Source organism: Aphelocoma coerulescens, chromosome 20, assembly GCF_041296385.1.
Source record: "Aphelocoma coerulescens isolate FSJ_1873_10779 chromosome 20, UR_Acoe_1.0, whole genome shotgun sequence".
In the NCBI taxonomy this organism is placed as follows: Eukaryota; Metazoa; Chordata; class Aves; order Passeriformes; family Corvidae; genus Aphelocoma; species Aphelocoma coerulescens.
Genome location: NC_091033.1, coordinates 8,455,208 through 8,473,690, shown reverse-complemented (window position 1 = coordinate 8,473,690; position 18,483 = coordinate 8,455,208). Strand labels below are relative to the sequence as shown.

Sequence of the window (18,483 nt, the reverse complement as noted above, 5' to 3'; positions counted from 1 at the left end):
CTGGAGCCAATGGACAGGGCTGCTCCTGATCCAGCACAGGCCACAGCAGCCAGTTCCATCCCTTATGTGTGGGGTCCTCATCACCCCCACGGATGAACAGGGCAGTCTGGGTGTGCACACGTGTGTCCTCAGCATCCATCCCTGGAGCCTGGAGCAGCACACACTCCCCATGCACCCTGTTCCTGTGGCACCCACCCTGCCTGCAGAAACAAGGAGCCCCTCAGGCAGTGCAGGGAGGGAAGGGGAGTGGGCAGACCTCCAGCACTGGCACCTGGCAGCACCACCGACAGCAGCAGCAGGTTCGCCCCATGACTGGGTGCAGCACAGCCCCGGCCACGGCACAGCCCAGGATGGGAGCGGGCGAGCGGGCAGGGGGCCAGGCCACCCACAGCGAGCCGGGAGTGAGCCAGGAAGGAGGCAGAGCTGGGAGAACAGCGGGTCCATGACCGGCAGTCGGGGTGAGGGCGGGAAAGGGGAGCACTGGCAGAGCACATGGCTCTGATCTGCACTCCCGGGCAGTGCAGGCTGTGCAGGACAGGAGTCCCCATCCCTAGCAGCTGCTGCAGTTTGAGGGACAGTGGGATGCGCCACACTGCTCCCAGCACAGGGATCCCATATCGGGCACAGCATGGGGCTGGGGCTGTGTGTTCCCAGCCGGGGCCGTGTGTTCCCAGCCGGGGCGGGCGAAGGGCCTGGCCACGCTGCGTGGGAACCAGACGGCCCCTGGGCATGGCTGCGGCGTTTGCTTCCTCCCGCGCCCCCGGGGACCGTGCGAAGGAGGGGGTTGAGGTCAGCCGCTCTCGCCGCCGGCCGCTCCGGAGACGCCAGCATGATGTAGGCGCTCAAATATTGTTTTCCACTGGGTAGGGAAAAAAAAGGGAGAAAAGAGAGGCCCGGGGCTGAGTGGCGGTCCCCGATGATGAAGGGCGGCCCCCCCTGCCCTGCCCGGGGCTGGGACACAGCCATGGCCCAGCAGCAGCCGTCTGGGGGCTGGTAACAGAGCTGACGCGGCCGCAGTGCTCCCGGTCCCCGAGTGACGGCAGTGTCCCTCCGTGCCAGCACGGCCCCCGCAGAGACCCCTGAGACTAGCCAAACTGGAGTCCTGCTAGCCTTGGGGAGATGGGGGGACTTTGACACAAATTTGGTCCCCACATCAGCATGGAGAGCCCCTGCGAGCCCTGTGTCTATCCTAGGGCTGGCTGTGCCATGGGGTCTGGGTATTGCTGCTCCTGGGGAGATCCCTCTCCCATCCTGGAGTTGGCAGGATGGGGGGCACAAGCACAGCCCCCCACTTTGCCAGCATCACTCTGGCCCCACTTCAGTGCTCAGAGGTGCTGACTCGGGTGTCCCAGTGCTGTGTAGGAAGGGGATGGTGGCCAGGTCCCATCCTAGGACTGTGTGAGGACCCTGCCCACTCCAGTGTCCCCCAGCCTGGCCAGCTGGGACATGTCCCTGTGCCCAGCCCAGTGTCAACAGTGGTGACTCAGCTGGTGCCTCTTCACTGGCAGCCACCCTGCGTGATTCAGGCCGGAAGAATCCACTTTCCTGGCTGTTCCCATCAGAGCTGCAGCCCCTGGCACAGCCCATCTTTGGGGCTGCCCTGGTCTTGGAGTCTGCAGGGACTTCTTGGAATCCCAGCCAGGCACTGGCACAGCCGCAAGCAAGGACAGAGAGGGGAGGGAGCCCTGTCCCCTGTCTGTCCCCCCCATAGCAGAGCCTCCACACTGTGCCACAGCCCCTGGTGCCTCCCCACAGTCTGCCTGGGGCAACACGGGTCCATTTGGAGGGCCACACACTGAGGCTGGTGCCACTTGTGCCACGTGTGACACCCTGTGCAAAGCCAGGAACTTGGAGGGGTCCCAGGCACAGGGAGGTGACAGTGGGGCTCCATTGCGGGATAACTTCTGCTGCAGCACATTCCCCTGACCCCCAGGGAAAAAGTTCCCTCGCACTACCATGGGATGGCGCTTCAGGGGCTCCTGGCCCCACAATGTGGCAGGACCTTGTCCCCAGCATCTCCCAGGGACACAAGACCTGGGTGTAGGTGCCCTGACCCAGGCCATGCCCCGTCCCCGCATGGCCTCACCATCCAGTCAGTGATCACTGACAGAGGGACTGGTGGGGATGTGGGCTGTGCCAGGCCGCCCTGGGGACACGTGTCCCCCAGCCAGCACCTGAGCTGGGGCTGAGGGTCCCCAGCTTGCCCCTGCCCACTGCCCACCTCGAATGGGGCACAGAGACCACAGAGGCAGCGTTGGGGAATGTGTTTTATTGGGTGCTGGGTGGTCCCAGGGTGGGTAGTCCCTCACTCGAAGAAGAACATGCCGGGTGTCCGATAGAGGCAGGGGGGCAGCCCCAGGGGGTAGCCATTACCCCCCTGCAGCGGGATCGCGGTCCCCGGCCCCCATGGCTCCTTCTGCTCACCTGCCCGTGGCCCCATGGCCCCGAAGGGTGGCTGGCGGGGGGCGGCAGGGGCCGGGGGCGCCGCAGCCAGGAGATGCTCCAGCGCTGTGCTGCAGGGCCGCTCCTTCATGCAGAAGCTCAGCGCCTGCACCCGGCACTGGTAGCTGCTGCCCAGCGCCTCGGGGCCCGGCCGGCTGAAGGAGCCGAACACGGGCAGGTGGGGCTGTGTGTAGCCCTCTTCCGCCAGGAAGCAGGATGAGGGCGGCTTGCTCGTGCCGAGGAGGTTGCCAGGAAATGCAGGTGGCACCTGCCCGAATGGCTGACATGGCCCCAACCCAGGGGCAGCCAGCTCCTTGCCCTCCAGCTGCCCCGGGGGGGTGTCTGGGGTAGCCGGCGAGTCCTGCGGGGGGTCCCTGTGCTGGGTGGGCAGCAGAGCGGGCAGCAGGGCAGGGTGCTGGTGCTGGGCCGGGCGCTCGCTGGGCAATGGGTACTGACCTGGCCGGGGCAGCTGCAGCGCCGCCGGGAGCCCCCCGAAGACAGTCTCCTTGGGCGGGCGGCTCTCGGGGGGTGTGAAGAACGGCCCCTTGGGCTGTGGCATGTCCGGCAGGTACAGGCAGGGCTGCCTGGCCTTGGGCGGCTGACGCCGGGCACAGGGCTCAGCACACCCCGGCACCCCGGCACCCTCAGACAGAGAGGCAGGGCTCGGCAGGCGTCCTGTGGCCGACGGCGAGGTGTAGCCCCCCTCTGCCTTCCCCTCCTCAGGCAGCGGGGCAGCGGGCAGCCCTCGCGCCTGCTGTCTGGGGGTCTTCCCGCGCCCCTCGTCTCCCTCAGTGCCCGGTGCCTCCCGGAGGCCCCTCTTCCTGGTGAAGCGCCGGCGGCGCCGCAAGAAGCTGCCGTTCTCAAACATGTTGTAGCAGTCAGGGTCGAGGGTCCAGTAGTTGCCCTTTCCCGGCTTCTTGTCATCACGGGGCACCTTGACGAAGCACTCGTTGAGGGAGAGGTTGTGGCGGATGCTGTTCTGCCAGCCCTGCTTGTTCTCACGGTAGAAGGTGAAGCGGCCCATGATGTAGCGGTAGATGCCGCTGAGGGTGATGCGCTGCTCGGGCGCGCTCTGGATGGCCATGGTGATGAGGGCGATGTAGCTGTAAGGTGGCTTGGTGGCCTCGGCGCTGGGGAAGGCGCCGCTGGCCGGTTCAGGGGCCGGCGGGCTGCGCAGCGCCGCGTCGCCGACGGGGAGGTCCGGCTGCATCCTCCCGGCCGGCCCCCGCCGTTCCAGCGCTGCCGCTGATCCCGCTCTGCCGCTGTGATCCCGCTCTGCCGCACGGCCCCAGCACGGCCCGTTAAAACCCGCCGGCCGGCGAGGGGGCGGCGGGCCCCTCCTCTGAGGGGCCGCCCAGGGCGGAGCGGGGCTCTGCCGTCCAGCACTGGTCCCTGCGGACAGACGGACGGATGCGCCGCCAAGGCCTGCGGCCAGCAGCCAGTGGCCCCGGGGTTGGCACGGCCGCGGCAGCCTCAGTGCAGAGGCGGGCACAGCCCCCGGCTCCCCCAGCCCCTTTTCCCACGGAAGGTTCCCACGACCTGGTTCTCATCCTGTCCTGCTCACGGCGTGCAGCCGGGCTTCGGCTGGGCTGGAGTGGGGCTGAGTGAGGGATGTTGGCAGGACTGAGGGTGCTGCCTGCCCTCAGATGCCCATCTGCCCCCTGCCCACCCTAGTGCCTCAGCCCCTGCTCCCAGCCTGGGCTTGTGCTCTGTCCAGGTCTCTGCATTGTTCCCAAAACTCTGGGCACAGCATGGGCCCCAGGAGCCCCATCACACCACTCATGAGGGGAAACTGAGGCACAGGTAGTGAGTGCCTTTAGGACAGGCTTCTGTGTTGCTGGGTCAGCAGAGCAGCTAACAGGCATCTCACTGCTGCCTCCACCCCTGCCAAAGGGCTGGGACAAGGGGCAGGACAGGTCTGGAGCCAGCGCTGGGGCAGGGGGTTGTCTCACGCTGTTTCCCTGTGGCTGGGGCTGAGCTGGCTTTGCCCACATGAGGCTCTGTCTGGCCCTCAGGTTCCCCAGCCACCCGTGCTCTGCTTGGACCAGCACCAGCCCCCCAAAACCAGAGCCAGCCCCCAACACCGATATGAAAACACAACCTTTATTTCTAAGGTTTGCTAATGGCGAGTCCTGGCAGCACAAGGTGCAAGGACAGAGCCAGGTCTGCTCCAGCTTGCTGAACAGGCAAGCAAACAAATCCCACCTGGGGGACTCCTGGGGAATAAATACAGCAATCACAGGGGCAGCAGCATCTGCCCACCCCAGCTAACATCCATCCTTGTCTGGTCCCACACGCTGAGCACCTTGTGCACTCTGCCTCGGGACATGCAGTTGGAGTGGTGCCGTGGGGATCAGAGCCTCCCTCTCTGAGACTTTATGGCAACTGGGCTCTCTTCTCCCACCCAGCTCAGGGCTGGCAGAGCTGTTTGAGGACATGGAGAACGTGGCTGGAGGTGCCAGGGGCGCAGGGCTGGGGGGAGTTGCAGAGCAGCGTCGGCCTCAAGCGCTGGGCGTGATGGAAGAGCTCCCGTGCAAACACCGGCTCCACCTGTGGAGGCACAGAATGATGGAGGATGGGTACAGGTCCGTGTCCCCACATCACAATGGTCCCCATGCCTGGCTCGGGGGTACTCGGGGGTGCCAGCCCCAGTGGGTACTCACGTGAGCCATGATGAGCTTCTGGAAGGGGTGCCCAGCTCTGGTGGGGTATTCCTCCCCGAAGCACAGGTAGATCTGGTACTGCGGCATGAGCTGCCCGTTGCTCAGGTACTCCCGCACCTCTGCAAGACACCAACCCTGTCAGGGAACACGGGGTCCCCACAGCCCCCATCAGCCACACCAGGGCAGGATCTGCCCCTCTTCCTGAGAGCAGCAGGGTCTCCCAGGACTTACGCTGTATGTACTGCTGTGTGTCCAGCAGCTTGTAGGTCTTCTCCCTCTCCAGCTTGTTGGGCCAGTTCTTGTGTGGGGCCAGTGGCCCATTCCAGTACACCCTGCCCTGGCACTGGCGCTTCATGAAGACCCCCTCAGGTGCTACCCACAGCAGCACCCCGCGCTCCAGGTGAGGCAGGAGTCGCTCCAGCACGTCGGTCATGCAGGCCACGTGGCCATGGCCGCTGAGCACCTGCGGTGGGGGGAACTTTATCTGCTCCATGCAGGAGGGGCCGTAGAAGTGCTCGCTGTCGGCCGGCACAGCACTGGTGGTGATGCGGCAGCCCTCGGCCGTGCGGGTGGTCACCTCCTTCACCAGCACATCACAGTAGTACAGGCGGATGTGGAGCCAGCAGTCTGGGGCAAGGGGGAGGTCAATTCATGGGCAGTCTGGCCTGGTGCAGCCACCCAAGGCACTGCCCACCAGCGTGGCTCCTACCTGAATTGTTGACATCCTCCACAGGGAGGTAGGACTGGGATCCAGGAAGAAGCTGGCCATGGGTTGGGTTCCAGCCATAGAAGACTCCCCTCACAAGGCACCCTGGACCAGGGCAGAGATGAGGTGGCGAAAGGACATGGGCAGTTACCCCAATGGCTCCCAGGCACTCTCCTGGCCCAAGGCTTTGGGCCCACACTTCCCACTGTGTTTGCTCATTATCGGGCCTCATTACATCCCCTAAGGGCATGGCTTTGCTGGGGTAGGGTGGGAGTTGTCAGCCCCTGCCTCAGTCCCTGCAGGATCCTGGCAGAAGCGTGTGCTCCCTGCCCCCAGCCTTATCCCACTGAGAGGGACCCTCCTCACCTCGCTCTGTCAGATGGGCAGAGAGCCGGGGCTGTGGAGACACGTGGGCAGTCTCCAGCATGTCCTTCTGGCTTTCCTCCTTCTTTGGACTCCCCACGATGCTGCCCTGGGGGGAGGAGCAGCTTTGGTGAGGGCTGAGCTGCCAGTGGGGGATCCTGAGCCAGCTCCTGCCTCTACCATGAACCAGCAGGTCCCCTGCCTGGGTCTGGCAGCTGCGTAGCACAGGGGACCCTCACCAGTGCCCCATGGGACAGATGCAGGCAGTGTGCAAGCAGGGGAGCAGCTGATGGGTGAGGGGGGGATTTGAGGGTCCCACCTTCTCCCCTGCCTGGATGGCACAGGGTAGGCTCACCTGCTGGTCCTCACTGCGTGGGGACTGTGTGTCACTGTCCTCTGCAGAGAGCAAGAAAGAATGGATGAACCCCTGGCAAACGGCAGGAACAGCCCCAGGGAAGACAGCCGGCTCTCTGGGACACCCGTAGAGGAAGAGGAGCAGGGAGGAAGGGTAATGTCTGTGGAGCACGGGGCTTGTACAGGCATGGTTCAGGTATCAACCCCACATCTGGCACAGGAGGAGGGACGGCAGGAACATACCTGCATCACAGGCTCTGTCAGTCACGATCTGGTACACCTTGTAAGGCTCGGAGATGTCCAGCTGGCTCCGCTCGGGCACCTCCTGGAAGTCGGTGCTCTTGTTTAGGGCGCAGCGCAGCCGCGTCTTCCAGGTGGAGGGGTCAGCCTTGTCCGTCCCTTCGTGGTACTTCCCCTTGTAGACGGCCCAAGCCTGAGGGACAGAGGGGGCCCTGTGCTGTGGGGGCTGCCACAACCTGGCCCCCGGCTCGGCTGTCCAAGGGAGTCCACCAGAACATGAGTTCACCGGGGCTGAGGGGGAAGTGGGGAACGGGGGCTGTGTGTCCTGGGGGGCTGCGGGGAAGTGGCTGGCGCGGGGTCCAGGGGAGCACACGGAGCTGGGCAGCCGGGAGCCCCAGGAGTGTGCACGGAGCTGGGCGCTGTGTCCCAGGGGTGTGCATGGAGCCAAATCCTAGCGCTGCGCACAGAGTGCCCTGTAAGGTGCACATGGAGCTCGGCTGCACGGAGCTGTGTGAGGAATTCCGGGGTGCGCACGGAGCTGGGCAGAGGGGAGCCCAGGGCAGTGGGGAGCCCAGGGCAGTGGGGAGCCCAGGGCAATGGGGAGCCCCGGGAGTGCACACGGAGCCCGGAGGTCAGTCCCACGGGCGCTCCCAGGGCCGGGTGGGGGCCGCGGGGAGCCCGGGGTACCTTGAAGAGCGCAGCATCCTCCTGCTGCCGGTAATCCTGCTTGGCTGCGTGCTTCCAGGGGATGCGGAAGAGCGTCCGGTGCCGGTTCTCCCAGCGCAGCCCCGGGTACCGGCCGCTGTCGATCTGCGCGATCAGCCACTCCTTCAGCCGCATGGGCGCCCCCGGCTCCGCCATCGCGGCCCGGCGGCGAAACCGAAAGCGACTCCGGCTTTCACTTTCCCTTTCCTGGCCCACGCCGCCGGCTCTGACTGCCCCACGGCGGAGGGGACGGTCTTAAAGGTTTTTTTCTGCTCCACTTTTCCCCACGCAGCAGCGTCATACATCCGTGTTCAGGAAAAAGTGATGTCGTAATTGAAGGTTACAGCACTGGCAACAGCCGGAGCTGGTGCCTCCGGGAGGGACCCCCAGCAAAGGCATCCCCGAGGTTTCAGAACCTCACAGTGTGTACACCCATGTACACCAATGGTGATTTTTGGCTCTTCCCTTTGTTCATTGGCTCCTGCGGAGCCTCTGGGTGATCGACCCGCACCCCGGGACGTGCCCTTTGTTAGGCAACGGGGGGGGCGCCCATTCCCGGCTCTTGCCTGGGGCTCCAGCCTTTTCCTGCCATGCAGAACACAATGTGCAGCTCGCACTGATAATTTACATACCGAGAGACCTGCACGAAGTGTATTTCTTAACACAGGAAGCCTGCACTCGCGGGACAGGGGCAGGCGCATTGTATCAACGGGAGAGGGGACAAGACACCAGAAGGCACGCGGAACTCTCCTGCACCCCTCCCAAGAGCTTCCCCTAAAATTGTCAGGACTCCCACACAGCTCCCCGAAGCTCCCCGAAGTTCCCGCAGCTCCCCGAAGGCAACAAGGGACCCTACTCCCTTGTCTTCCTGCTTTGGGGACCCGGACATGTCCCAGCCCCAGGGGCTGTGTCCTCCCGTGGGACTAGCTGCTCACTCCATGGGTGTGGGGAGCTGCGGGGAGCTGCGGGAACAGCACGGGGTTTCCAGGGCGGTGTGTACAGTCACATGTCCCCATATCTCATATCTCAAATCTCTCCTCTGCTCTAATGCTCACATCTGCCTCGTGGGGCTCTGGTGCTTAGTCGAACGGGAAACGGGTGGGAAGGGCGGATGAGCTGTGCCAAGGGCTGCCGGGACCGGGGTGAGAGCCTGACACATCCTGCACCAGCTCCCTACTGGCCCCCAGCAGGGCAGGGGCTGGGTCACTGGGCCACCCTGAGGTGACACTGGTGTTGGTTCCTCCATCACTGCTGCAGGGCCCCATGTCGCTGTGCAGGGAAACCCAGCTCCTCTGCCTGGCTGCTGCCCGCCAAGTCTCCTTTTGCAGTCCCCCAGGTCTCCTTTTCTGCTCTGAGTCAGAGAAAGTCACCTCTCGCCGAGAGAAGTGAAGTGCCTGAGAGCTGCTGGGGCTGCAAAGTCTCCAAATGAATAATCAGTGGCAGAGAGCCCAGTCCTGGGCTTTCCCAGAGGATGTGAGGACAGGGAACAGCCACGTGGCACAGAGGGCACATGGGGCCACACGGGGTGTACGAACGAGCCCAGCTGGCAGGGGTTTTCTCTTCTTACTGAGGCTGTCTGGGACCCCTTTGTTACAAAGTGAAGCCCAGGCACCCCTGTGCCCCCCATCTGGGCAAGCTGTAGGGCCACGTTCTGGGAAAAGGGCCTGGGACTGACCAACAGAGGATCCACATCAGCCCTTTCTGCCTTGGGAAGCAGAGAGATGGCAAGGAGTCACTGCACAGCCTCCCAGTGGCTTGCACTGATTACATCCAAGGCCGGGAGATAATCGCAGCCGCCGGCTCCTTTGTCAGCCCCAGCCTGCCAGGATAAGTTTTATCGGCTGGCTGGGGATTTCATGTGGCGTGGCAGCCGCCTGGTGACGCAGGACCCGGGGGGATCTGATTACCCGGGCATCAGCGAGGATACTCCGGAGCCAGATTCCCCACTGGATTCCTCACCACGCTTCTCCCTGCACAGGGAAGCTGAAGCTGCTTAACCCTTAAACTTTTCATGCCAAAACGAGCTTCAAAAGGAGTCAAACATTAACTCATAGCTAACCCTGCCCTTGCCCGTGTTTTTCCAAGCTGCGCAAACCAGATCTGCCAAAATAAATACATTTTGCTGTGCTGTGAAACTGAGCTGGAGGGGCCAGGGCCCTGTGTGATTTATGGTGGGAACAGGGGAATGAATCTCTGGGTGTAAACACCTTGGCATAGGGTGTCCCAGTGTGAGGGGGTGCAGCTCTGCATGGGGCACATGTCCATCCTGGGTGCATGGTCCTGGGCTGCAGGGCTACCACCCTGCTGGGTGCTGGGGGGCCAAAGGGTGCTGGAGAGCCTGGTGTGGGGGCGAGGGAGTGGGGAGAGCACCCTGGAAGGAACTGGGAGGAGAGTGGGATCCCATGGCGGACGGTGCAGGAGCAGTGAAGGATAACGCACCCCTGGTTATTCAGTTTGCCCAGTATCTATCCAGAGAGGCTGGAGCTCCCAGTCTGCCTGGGTCACCCCAAGACAGCACCCAGCCCAGCAGGCAGATGTTGGCAGCAGGAAGGAACCCTGGTCTTGAAGCTTTGTCTCCTGGGGGATCCCTTCCCCCTAGGAGAGTGGTGGCAGGGATGAGGGGGACCCTAGAAACATGCTCTGAGTCCCAACAGGGACAATGCTGATGACCCAGCTGGGCATCCTCAGAATCTTTCCCACCTGGGACTCTGCTCCAGAAAAAGGTGCAAATGGGACAGGTCTGGGACTTGTGATACTCAGCTGGTGCCAGGCTCCCAGTACTCCCAGCAGCAGGAGCCAGCAGTCTCCTGGACCTGGTGCTCCTGGATCCAGTGATTGGAGAGGCTACAGTGAAACAGGTTCCAGGTGAGCTCCCACCTGCTGCTCCCAACCTCTCCTGGAGCAGAGCTTGACCCCAGAGAGCCCTGCCCTGCTGCTCACATTTCCAGCCTCCCTTGTCACCTCCCCACATGGCAGGAGGGTGAGCCCTGTCCAGGCATGCCAGTGTCCCCAGCCCACTCCAGAGAGGGGCCAGCAGCAGCTCCAGCCCTGTCCCGTGCTGGCACCTTCCCCCTTGGCACCCCCGTTTCAACCCGGCCATCACAGGGGAGTCAGACCACAGAGAAGGGTGTTTATTACTGGGGGACATAGAAAGTCTTTAAGCAAAATGGCTTAAGGCTCTGCTCTAGTGAGGTCTGGCCAGGTTAAATGCTTGGTTCCCACCCGTTACAGATTGTGCCCTGGGATGGGTGGGAATGGGTTGCAATGGATTCCTAAAGCTACAGTGCTTGCTCAGGGCTTGTGCTTGGCCAGTCTGGAGCTGGACCCTTGCCTGGGAGCCTGTGTGGTGGCATTACCTGCTGGTACACTGCTGTGTCGCTGCTCCCCAGCCACCTGGATGCTGGGAGCTTGTGCTGCTGGTGGGAAAACCGCTCTGAGGGGAGCACTGGTTCTCCCGTGCACCCTGAGGCCCATGCAGTGGGTACCCAAGTGCTACACCTGGCAACACCTGGGTACTGGCTTGTGGCAGAAGAGACTCCGTGTTCTGCCCCAAAAAGGAGCCCGCAGTGACCCAGGGGCAGAGACCCACATCCCCAGCACGCCAGATGTGAAGAGGATGAGCCCAGCATGTGCTGCAAAGCCCAACAGTGTCCATGAAACCTGCCCAGAGAGAGGGTGGTACATTCCCACCCCAGAAGAGAAGAAGGAGCTGGGCTTTGTGCAGGTTTCTGCCCAGTGCTCCCTGTCCCACTGTGTTGCATCTCCTTCTTCTCTCCCGGGCTGTTGGGTGATTCTCACTGCTCTCCCTTGACTTGGGTCACTTCAGACAAGCCGGGATGCAGGAGAAAGTCCTCTTCACCCGCAGCAGGAAGGGACTTGTGCTCCTCATGTCTCTGGCTCTTGGGACCAGTCCTTGCACAGCTCCCTCTGTCCTGGATGTTCCTTCTCTCCCTGCTGGCAGCAAGGCCTTTATTTCTTCCTCGTCATTGAAAGGGGACATCCCATACCTCTGCTTCAGGTGCCTGCGGACCTGGGGAAGGAGCAAGAAGGAAAATAAGGTGCTGGTTTACAAGGGCAGGTCCAAGCCTGCCAGCAAGGGGAGCAGGGAAGAAACTGAGTCCCCTCAGGACTTGTCCTTGCTCTGAGACCCATGGCAGGCTCAGCCACGGAGCAGAGCACAGGTGGCAGAGGCTTGTCCCACCTTGCGGGCTGCACTGCCACCGAACTCAGACAGCTGCTGCCTGAAGCCGGGGTTGGGGTTGGCGACGGGCCGGATGGTTCGGATGGCATCCAGCACCTCCTGGCAGCTCAGCTCCGTGACAACCATGACATAGGCAACGACCACGGTGGTACTGCGGGAGATGCCAGCAAGGCTGGCAAGGGAAAGTGCAGAAGGGCTGGGGTTAGCGACACACCCTGACCCCATGCTTGCCTCTTCCTCCACCCCTTTCCCTCAGATATTTCAGTTCTTCTTTTCCAAGGACTTGCTCTCCCAGAGGCCTGAGCCCTTCCAAGGTCCTGGCCATCAGTGCCTATAAATACCCACTCCTCTCCAGGGAATGGGAACAGCAGCCACTGCCTGGCCGCCTGCCCCAAACTCCTGCTCATCCCGCGCACTCAGCTGCAGCAAAAAGCTGCCCCGGCTCCGGGACTGCCTGAATCCCACTGGGTTTGAGTCACAAGCCACAGCCAAGGGTGGATCCTGAGTGGATCTATTGGCACAGAGCCCTCTGGCACAGGCTGGCTCTGATCAGGGGTTGCAGCTAAAGTGAGGGGCTGGGGGCTGTAACTGCTGAGCTGGGGGGACACAGCAATGGGCACAGGGGAAGAAGCATTACCAGTGGACAAGGCAGTTCCCTCCATGCAGGCGACACTGGTGGATAAAACTGATGCATTCCTTGAAGTGCCTCTTGCTAGCAGGAAAAATAAACCAGACAGAATAAGAACTTCAGGGGTGGAACAGCATTTTTAGCTGCAGGCAGAGCAGTCCTGCATGTTTGAGTTGTTTTAGGGGATCTGCCAGCCACTGCTGAGACCTGAGCAGCTCAGTGCTGTTTGCTCCCAAGGAAAGGTGGACTTGCCAGCTCATTCTGTGCTGGGGACACAGAGGGGGGCACTGTGCTGGGGATGCACAGGGCTGCCCTGTGACTTGTGTGATTCATGCTGGGGCAGTGGGACGATGGCTGCTCATGCCTCCAGCCATGCCTGTGCCCTCAGCTGGCTCCACAACTTTTATGTGTTCTCCCCTCTCCAGACACTTCCCAGGGGGATGCTTGCTGTTCTTCTCCATGGGTGCTGCAGAGTGGCTGCCCCTTGCCTCACCCCAGGGCTCATACCCTCACAGCAGTCACTGAACAGGGATGCTGTTGGGGTCCAGAGGTGGTCCCCTGCACTGTGGCATCACATCTCCAACCTGTAGGTTGCTGTGCTTGAGGAGCTGGAGGCAGCACATTGAGGGCTTGAGAAGCTGTGAGCCCTCACCTCTGGTCGCCCTCCTGCCTCCCCGCACATCCCCAGCCACCCCAGGGTACTCACATGTTGGCTTCAGGGGTGTCAGGCAGGGGGATGCGGAGGTAGGTAATGTCCTGGAAGACAGAATAGGAAGAGGGAGAAGCTCAGGCACTGCAGCCAGGGTGTCATACATGGTCAGAGTGGAGCTGGCAGTGCCTTTGCTCCTTGCCCACAGCTGCCTGCAGGGTTTTGCTCCCCCCACACAGCATCCCCCTGCATGGGGATGGGGCCACCCTCTCCCTGGAGTGAAGGGCAGGGCAAGGGGAGACCAGCAACTCGTGGGAGGGGATGGGAAACTAGAGGAGTCTGGAGAGCTGGAAAATGTTTCCTGTCAGCGTTCAAGGACGGGTTATAGCCACAAGACAGCCAGTTTCCCATGCCGGGGGCCACCCAGCTCCTCTGGGATCTGTGACCAAGGAGAGGTGTACATGCCATGGGATGCTCAGAGGGGGAAGGAAGATGCAGCATGGAAGGAGCTGCAGGAATCTACATGGTGACTTCTGATGCAGGACCCTACCTTCAGCAAGGGCTGGGGGGATTCATGGATCGAAACAATGTGGGTGATCTTGTTCCGGCTTAGCTGCTCCAGGTCTTTGGCATCTGAAGGATAAAACTAGATATCAACGTGTATTCATTTCCTACCCTTCTCTTCCCACAGCACTCCCACCCTGCTTCTGCAGCCAGCCAGCACACAGAGCCTTGCTCCAGCAGATCAACTGCATCCCACCCCCACATGCAGCAGTGCAGACATGGGCAAACATGGAAACCTGGAATGCCAATCCCATGATCCCAAACCAGAGGCCTCTCCTTGATCCCTCGTCCTTGCTGCTCATGCTGGTTGAACCATTCACACCTGCACAGAAACGCTCTGAGTCAGCAGGCAGTGTCCCTCCTGCCTGTACTTGTCCCCACTTGGGAGGAGACCTGTGCCCTGCCCACACCTCCTTGAGCAGACACATACGTAGCACTGGGACTTGCTGCAGCCTGAGAGATCTGCTTTATCTTGTGAACTATTGAAGTGGAGTTGCAGCAATTTACATCAACTCTGATTTTCCGTAGAAAACACCTGGGCAGTGACTTGCAGTCTTCTCTGCAGCTGTGTGGACAGAAACGGGGTGCCCTTGGCTGTTTGGGGCAATGCCCTGCCTCTCACCAATTCTTCAGCATTCTGGCTGTGATCCTGGCCTCTGGTCTAGCACAGCAGTTGTTGCACAGGGAGGGGAGCATGCTTGTCTTGCTGAGCAGCTTCCGAGTGTCTCCCTTTCATGCCACAACCAGCAGATGCTGCAAACGCAGCAGAGAGGAAGGGAAACATTTCCCCATCTCATTCTTTTGCGTTTCTAAACTTTCACGAGGTGTAAAACCTTGGCTCAGGAACCCAGCCCGTGATGTGCTAATGGCATGATGTGAATTTTAATAGGAGTGAGTCTCAAGGGAAATGCCCTGCAGGGGAGCTTCGTTCTGTGTGGGGAGGGAGATAGGGACTCTTGGGGGACTCACAAAGCACCCGCTACTTTCCCATCTGCCTCAGAAGGCAGTGACAGCAAGGGGTGACACTGGAATCAAGGCTTACCAGGGCTGAAAAAGGTTCCAGTTGGAGAAAATGTCTCTGTGAGCTTAATGTTGCAGGCCTAGAATCTTGTTGTCACCCTGGATTGCCTGGCAGAGTGATAAGGGATGTTTGGATGGCATCAGGCTTAGGCCCCACAGCAGAGGCTGATCACAGGAACCCCCTGATGAACCTGGCAGCTGGGTGCCCTTGTCCCTCCGTTCCCAGCAAGCCACAGCCCACCCAGCCCAACCCAAAGTGCTCCATGGGGCACAGGGAGGACAGGGCTGCCACTCCAGTGACATTTCCTTAACAATTCACACCAGTGGTTTTAAATTTCCACAGCGCTTACAGAAGGAACCAAGCTCACAAAGGAGCCATCAAGGAGGCAGGAGTACTCATAAATGCTGGTTTGTCATGGCAGATGCCAACACTTGTCATTAACTATCCCTTGACAATGAAAACCCCTTAAAATAGTGACTTGGTGTGAGAAGGGGTGACTGCCTCTGGGAAATTCCCTCCTGAGGGTGGGCAGTCCCCTCTGGCCTCTTCTACAGCTGCAAAACTGGGGAGCATCACCCTGAAGTGCCCCAGTCCTGCTCCCTTGCATCTGTGTGGCACCACCAGCTCCTCTGCTCCTGGCACAGGATCCATATTGCCTCCTTGGTTCCTTTCCCCCACGTATCTCAAGAGCTCAGGGCAGCTGTTAAATAAGGAAACCATGCAAAGGCAAGGGGTCTCTGCCTTGCTTTTCCTGCAGTGCCTTCACTCCCACTATTGCCAACCCAAACTGGGTGAGAGAGCAGAGCAGGCTATGGGTGCAGGCAGAGCAGTGGGCACAGGCAGGGTGGTGGGTGCAGGCAGGATGTCAGGCAGCATTTGCAGGCAGGGAGACACCAACTCAAGCAAGCCCCACTTCCCAGCTGGAGAACATCTCTGCAGCAGCTGGGTTCCACTTACCGACAAAGTTCCCAAGGTAGAGGCCGGGAAGGATCTGTGGGACACAAGGGAAAGTGGCAGTGTGAGCAGTGACCTTGTGCTGTGCTACCACTGTGGGACCCACACTGGGAAGCAGTGACCTTGGTTGGAGGGGCCAAAGTTCTGGCATTGACATGACCATCGCCAGCCCCGGGGCAGGAATGGTGCCAGTGCAGCTGGACCTGCGCATTCCCAGGGCTGCTGCTGCACTGGCATCCAGGATGAGGGGCTGGATGTAGCCCCAGCACCTGCAACAACCTGGCACTGCACTCTCATGGGTGCTGGGAGCCAGACACAGCTTTATTATGCTCCTCTTGTTTATCATCAATAAATCCTTCGTTGGGGTTTATTACCTGAGCTCAGCAAGTTGCACATACACCTTTGTACAGCCTTGGACTACACCCGTGACCCGTGGAAGCCCTGCTGCCTGAGGGATGGGAAAGCAACAGGCACAGAGAAGCTTGCAGGGGATGTGGTTATCCCCCTCCCAGCCCCAAGCTCTGCTCCCCTCACTCTGCACTGCAGGATGCCCATTTCTCACAGTCCAGGCACAGATTGCTCTGGACACCGTGCTTTCAGCTCATTTCCCCTGGGAAATTCCACTTCTCATGATGAAAAGATAATTACTTGACAAGGCCCCTGTTAACAGCACTGCAGATGCAGAAGCAGGACACCTTGCAAACCTTCTCAGCCAGAGCTATTTTATATTCTCCCTCACTCACTGCCTGGGCAGTGAGTTCAATCCTGTATCCAGCCAGTTCTCCACCAGCTTCTCCCTGCAGCAATATTTGGTGCCCTGGGCAGGTGGAGGTGATTTTCACCAGCACAGCTGGACTCACACTTGTCTCACTGCTCACATTTGGAAACGCTTCTCTCGATTGAACAGCTTAAAGAAGGGTTTTTTTTTTTTTTGTGATTCCTGCGATTTTAGATCAATTTCCTATCGACGGGGGGCCTTTAACTCACAGCTGCGGCACTGAGAGGAGCGGGTGGGAGAGTGCTAGTTAGCAAGGGCAGCTCCCAAGGGCAGGACACTGAACCATGAATAAACAGCATGTGCCTGTCCCCAGCACCCTGCTGACCCTATCCTCAGAGGAAAAAACGGGGCAGCATATAAATAAAATAGTGCCCATCCCCTCTGCCCCGTGATGCTGAGCCCCATACCCAGCTCAGGCCCGCTGAGCACGGGATGTGGGACCAGCAGACTCGGGGTCATAAAGGGCTCCCAGCGTGTGCTTGGCGCTAGTTCCTTGGGATTAAAGGTGTTGGGAAAGGTTCCCCCCTTCCTTGAAGGAACTCGCTGTGACCCCTGCCCTCCACACCCCCCTAGCAGCTGTCGGGACGAGTCCCAGCGCAGCGTCCCTGCCTGTTTCACCTCCGGTTTGCTCTGCCGGCAGATAAACAAACTGCCTGAGAGCCGAGCCCTGTGCCGGATCCGGTGCCGGAAGGTGAAACGTGGCTTGGCACGGCAGAGGCAGCTGCCAGGTAAGGGTCTCCCACCTCCGGCACCGGACGAGCCGCCCGGGCATGGCCGAACTGCAGAGCAGCCGCCCCAGCGCTCCCCGTTACCTGGCTCATGCCGTTCCCCATGGCCGACGGCGGGCGCCGGGGGTGGGGACGGGGCGCGAGTGTCCTTGTCCCCAATGCTGCCGTCTTCCCCGTCCCCGGGCGCAGCTGCCGTCCCCGCTGCCTGGTCGGGTTCCCGTCATGAAGTGCTTGGCTCCCCCGGGATCGCTGCTCGTTCCCAGAGCGGCGAGGCCGAGCCGGTGGCTGTGCCGGGCCAGAGGGGATCGCGGCCGCCGTCCTCCGCGGCTCCTGCCGAGGCCCTTCCCCGGCTGCTCCGGCGCTGCCGCGCACCGGCTACTGCCTGGCCGGGAGCGGACAAAGGAGGAGAAACTCCCCCCCTGCGCCGTGGCGTGGGAGCACGGGGCCGCGCTGGCTGCTGCCTGTCGCCGCTGCCCGCGGCCGCACAAGGCTGCACTGTTGGGAGAAGAACAAAACCTTTGTCCTGCTCCATCAAGGAAGGTCTGTGCGCCCACGCGGCGAAGCGCCCCGGCAGCACGCCCACCCCTGCATACACCATACCTATCCCTGCCCTGCCCGCAGCGTGTCCACCCCTGCCCGCTCCGTGCCCACCCCTGCCTCCACCACACCTCCCCCTGCCCTACCCGCTCCAAGCCCACCCCTTCCCGTGCCCACCTGCAGCCAGGTGCCACAGGATCCCTGCCCTGCCCGGTGGGCTGCGGGAGTGTCCTGAGGACTCCGCAGAGCCGCAGGATGGGCAGTGCCAGCGAGGACCAGGGCTGAGGGGTTCCGCACCAGTGCCTGTCCCCGCCAGCCCGCAGGGAGGGTGAGGGCGGGGGGTCCCGGGGAGTCGGGACAGGGCGGGGGGATCGGCCCGGGGGCTGCGGGGAGCAGTGTGGGGGTGCGGGTGCCGAGAGCGCCCCCTGGCGCGCAGCCGCGCCGTTGCCATGGGGACGGGCGCGTGCTCCGGCCGCCCTCACAGGCGGGCGGCGGTCGCGGCCCGGCCCGGCCCGGCTCCGAGCGCGGCCCGGAGGGTTCCCGGTGGGCTCCCGGCGGGTTCCTGGTTCTGTATCCCAACTCCTGCACATCCCCGGCGCAGCATGTTAAGCCTCATACGCTCCATGTGCGGGTGAGGGCAAGGACCTCCCCCACTCCCCAAGCCCTCCCACCGTGTATGGGGAGTATGGTTGGTATTTATGGGCAGGTTCAGATGCTGCAGGTATAATAGAATTAATTAGGTTGGAAAAGACTTCTGAGATCATGGAGTCCAACCTATGACTGAACACCACCTTGTCGACCAGGACACTGGGTGCCACTCCAGTCTTTCCTTAAGCACCTCCAGGGATGGTGATTCCACCAGCTCCCTGGGCAGCCCATTCCAATGTATAAACACCTACAGCCCTTTCCCCTCCTGGGCCATGTCTGCTGCAGCACAGCAGCTAAGTGGG

At 61.6% G+C, this 18,483-nt stretch overlaps 3 protein-coding genes across 3 annotated transcripts; 1 reads left to right on the top strand and 2 right to left on the bottom strand.

Moving 5' to 3' along the window:
• Positions 1 to 2,284: 2,284 nt before the first annotated feature.
• On the bottom strand, positions 2,285 to 3,701 carry FOXS1 (forkhead box S1). Its single transcript, XM_069034189.1, has one exon. The coding sequence runs from the start codon at positions 3,650 to 3,652 to the stop codon at positions 2,306 to 2,308; it is 1,347 nt and encodes a 448-aa protein (XP_068890290.1). The 5' UTR covers positions 3,653 to 3,701; the 3' UTR covers positions 2,285 to 2,305.
• An 828-nt stretch (positions 3,702 to 4,529) lies between these two features.
• DUSP15 (dual specificity phosphatase 15) lies at positions 4,530 to 17,916 on the bottom strand. Its single transcript, XM_069034562.1, has 16 exons — positions 17,711 to 17,916; positions 17,081 to 17,491; positions 15,494 to 15,527; positions 13,502 to 13,584; positions 13,009 to 13,058; positions 12,312 to 12,386; positions 11,675 to 11,846; positions 11,293 to 11,503; positions 7,456 to 7,727; positions 6,772 to 6,961; positions 6,530 to 6,570; positions 6,178 to 6,283; positions 5,815 to 5,916; positions 5,337 to 5,732; positions 5,106 to 5,224; positions 4,530 to 4,992 (listed from the first exon to the last, which is right to left on the bottom strand). The coding sequence occupies exons 2-16, from the start codon at positions 17,099 to 17,101 to the stop codon at positions 4,852 to 4,854; spliced, it is 2,013 nt and encodes a 670-aa protein (XP_068890663.1). The 5' UTR covers positions 17,102 to 17,491; positions 17,711 to 17,916; the 3' UTR covers positions 4,530 to 4,851.
• Positions 17,155 to 17,865, top strand: LOC138121243 (uncharacterized). The gene has a single exon (XM_069034561.1). It carries the CDS (start codon positions 17,155 to 17,157, stop codon positions 17,863 to 17,865), a length of 711 nt encoding a protein of 236 aa, XP_068890662.1.
• Positions 17,917 to 18,483: the final 567 nt, after the last annotated feature.

Coding starts and splice junctions, on each gene's coding strand:
- FOXS1 (XM_069034189.1), bottom strand. CDS start 3,652: ATGCAGCCGGACCTCCCCGTCGGCGACGCGGCGCTGCGCAGCCCGCCG.
- LOC138121243 (XM_069034561.1), top strand. CDS start 17,155: ATGCTGCCGTCTTCCCCGTCCCCGGGCGCAGCTGCCGTCCCCGCTGCC.
- DUSP15 (XM_069034562.1), bottom strand. CDS start 17,101: ATGGGGAACGGCATGAGCCAG. Junction 11,847..12,311: donor GGGAACTGCCTTGTCCACTG/GTAATGCTTCTT, acceptor TTCCCTTGCCAG/CCTTGCTGGCATCTCCCGCA. Junction 6,962..7,455: donor AGGATGCTGCGCTCTTCAAG/GTACCCCGGGCT, acceptor TCTGTCCCTCAG/GCTTGGGCCGTCTACAAGGG.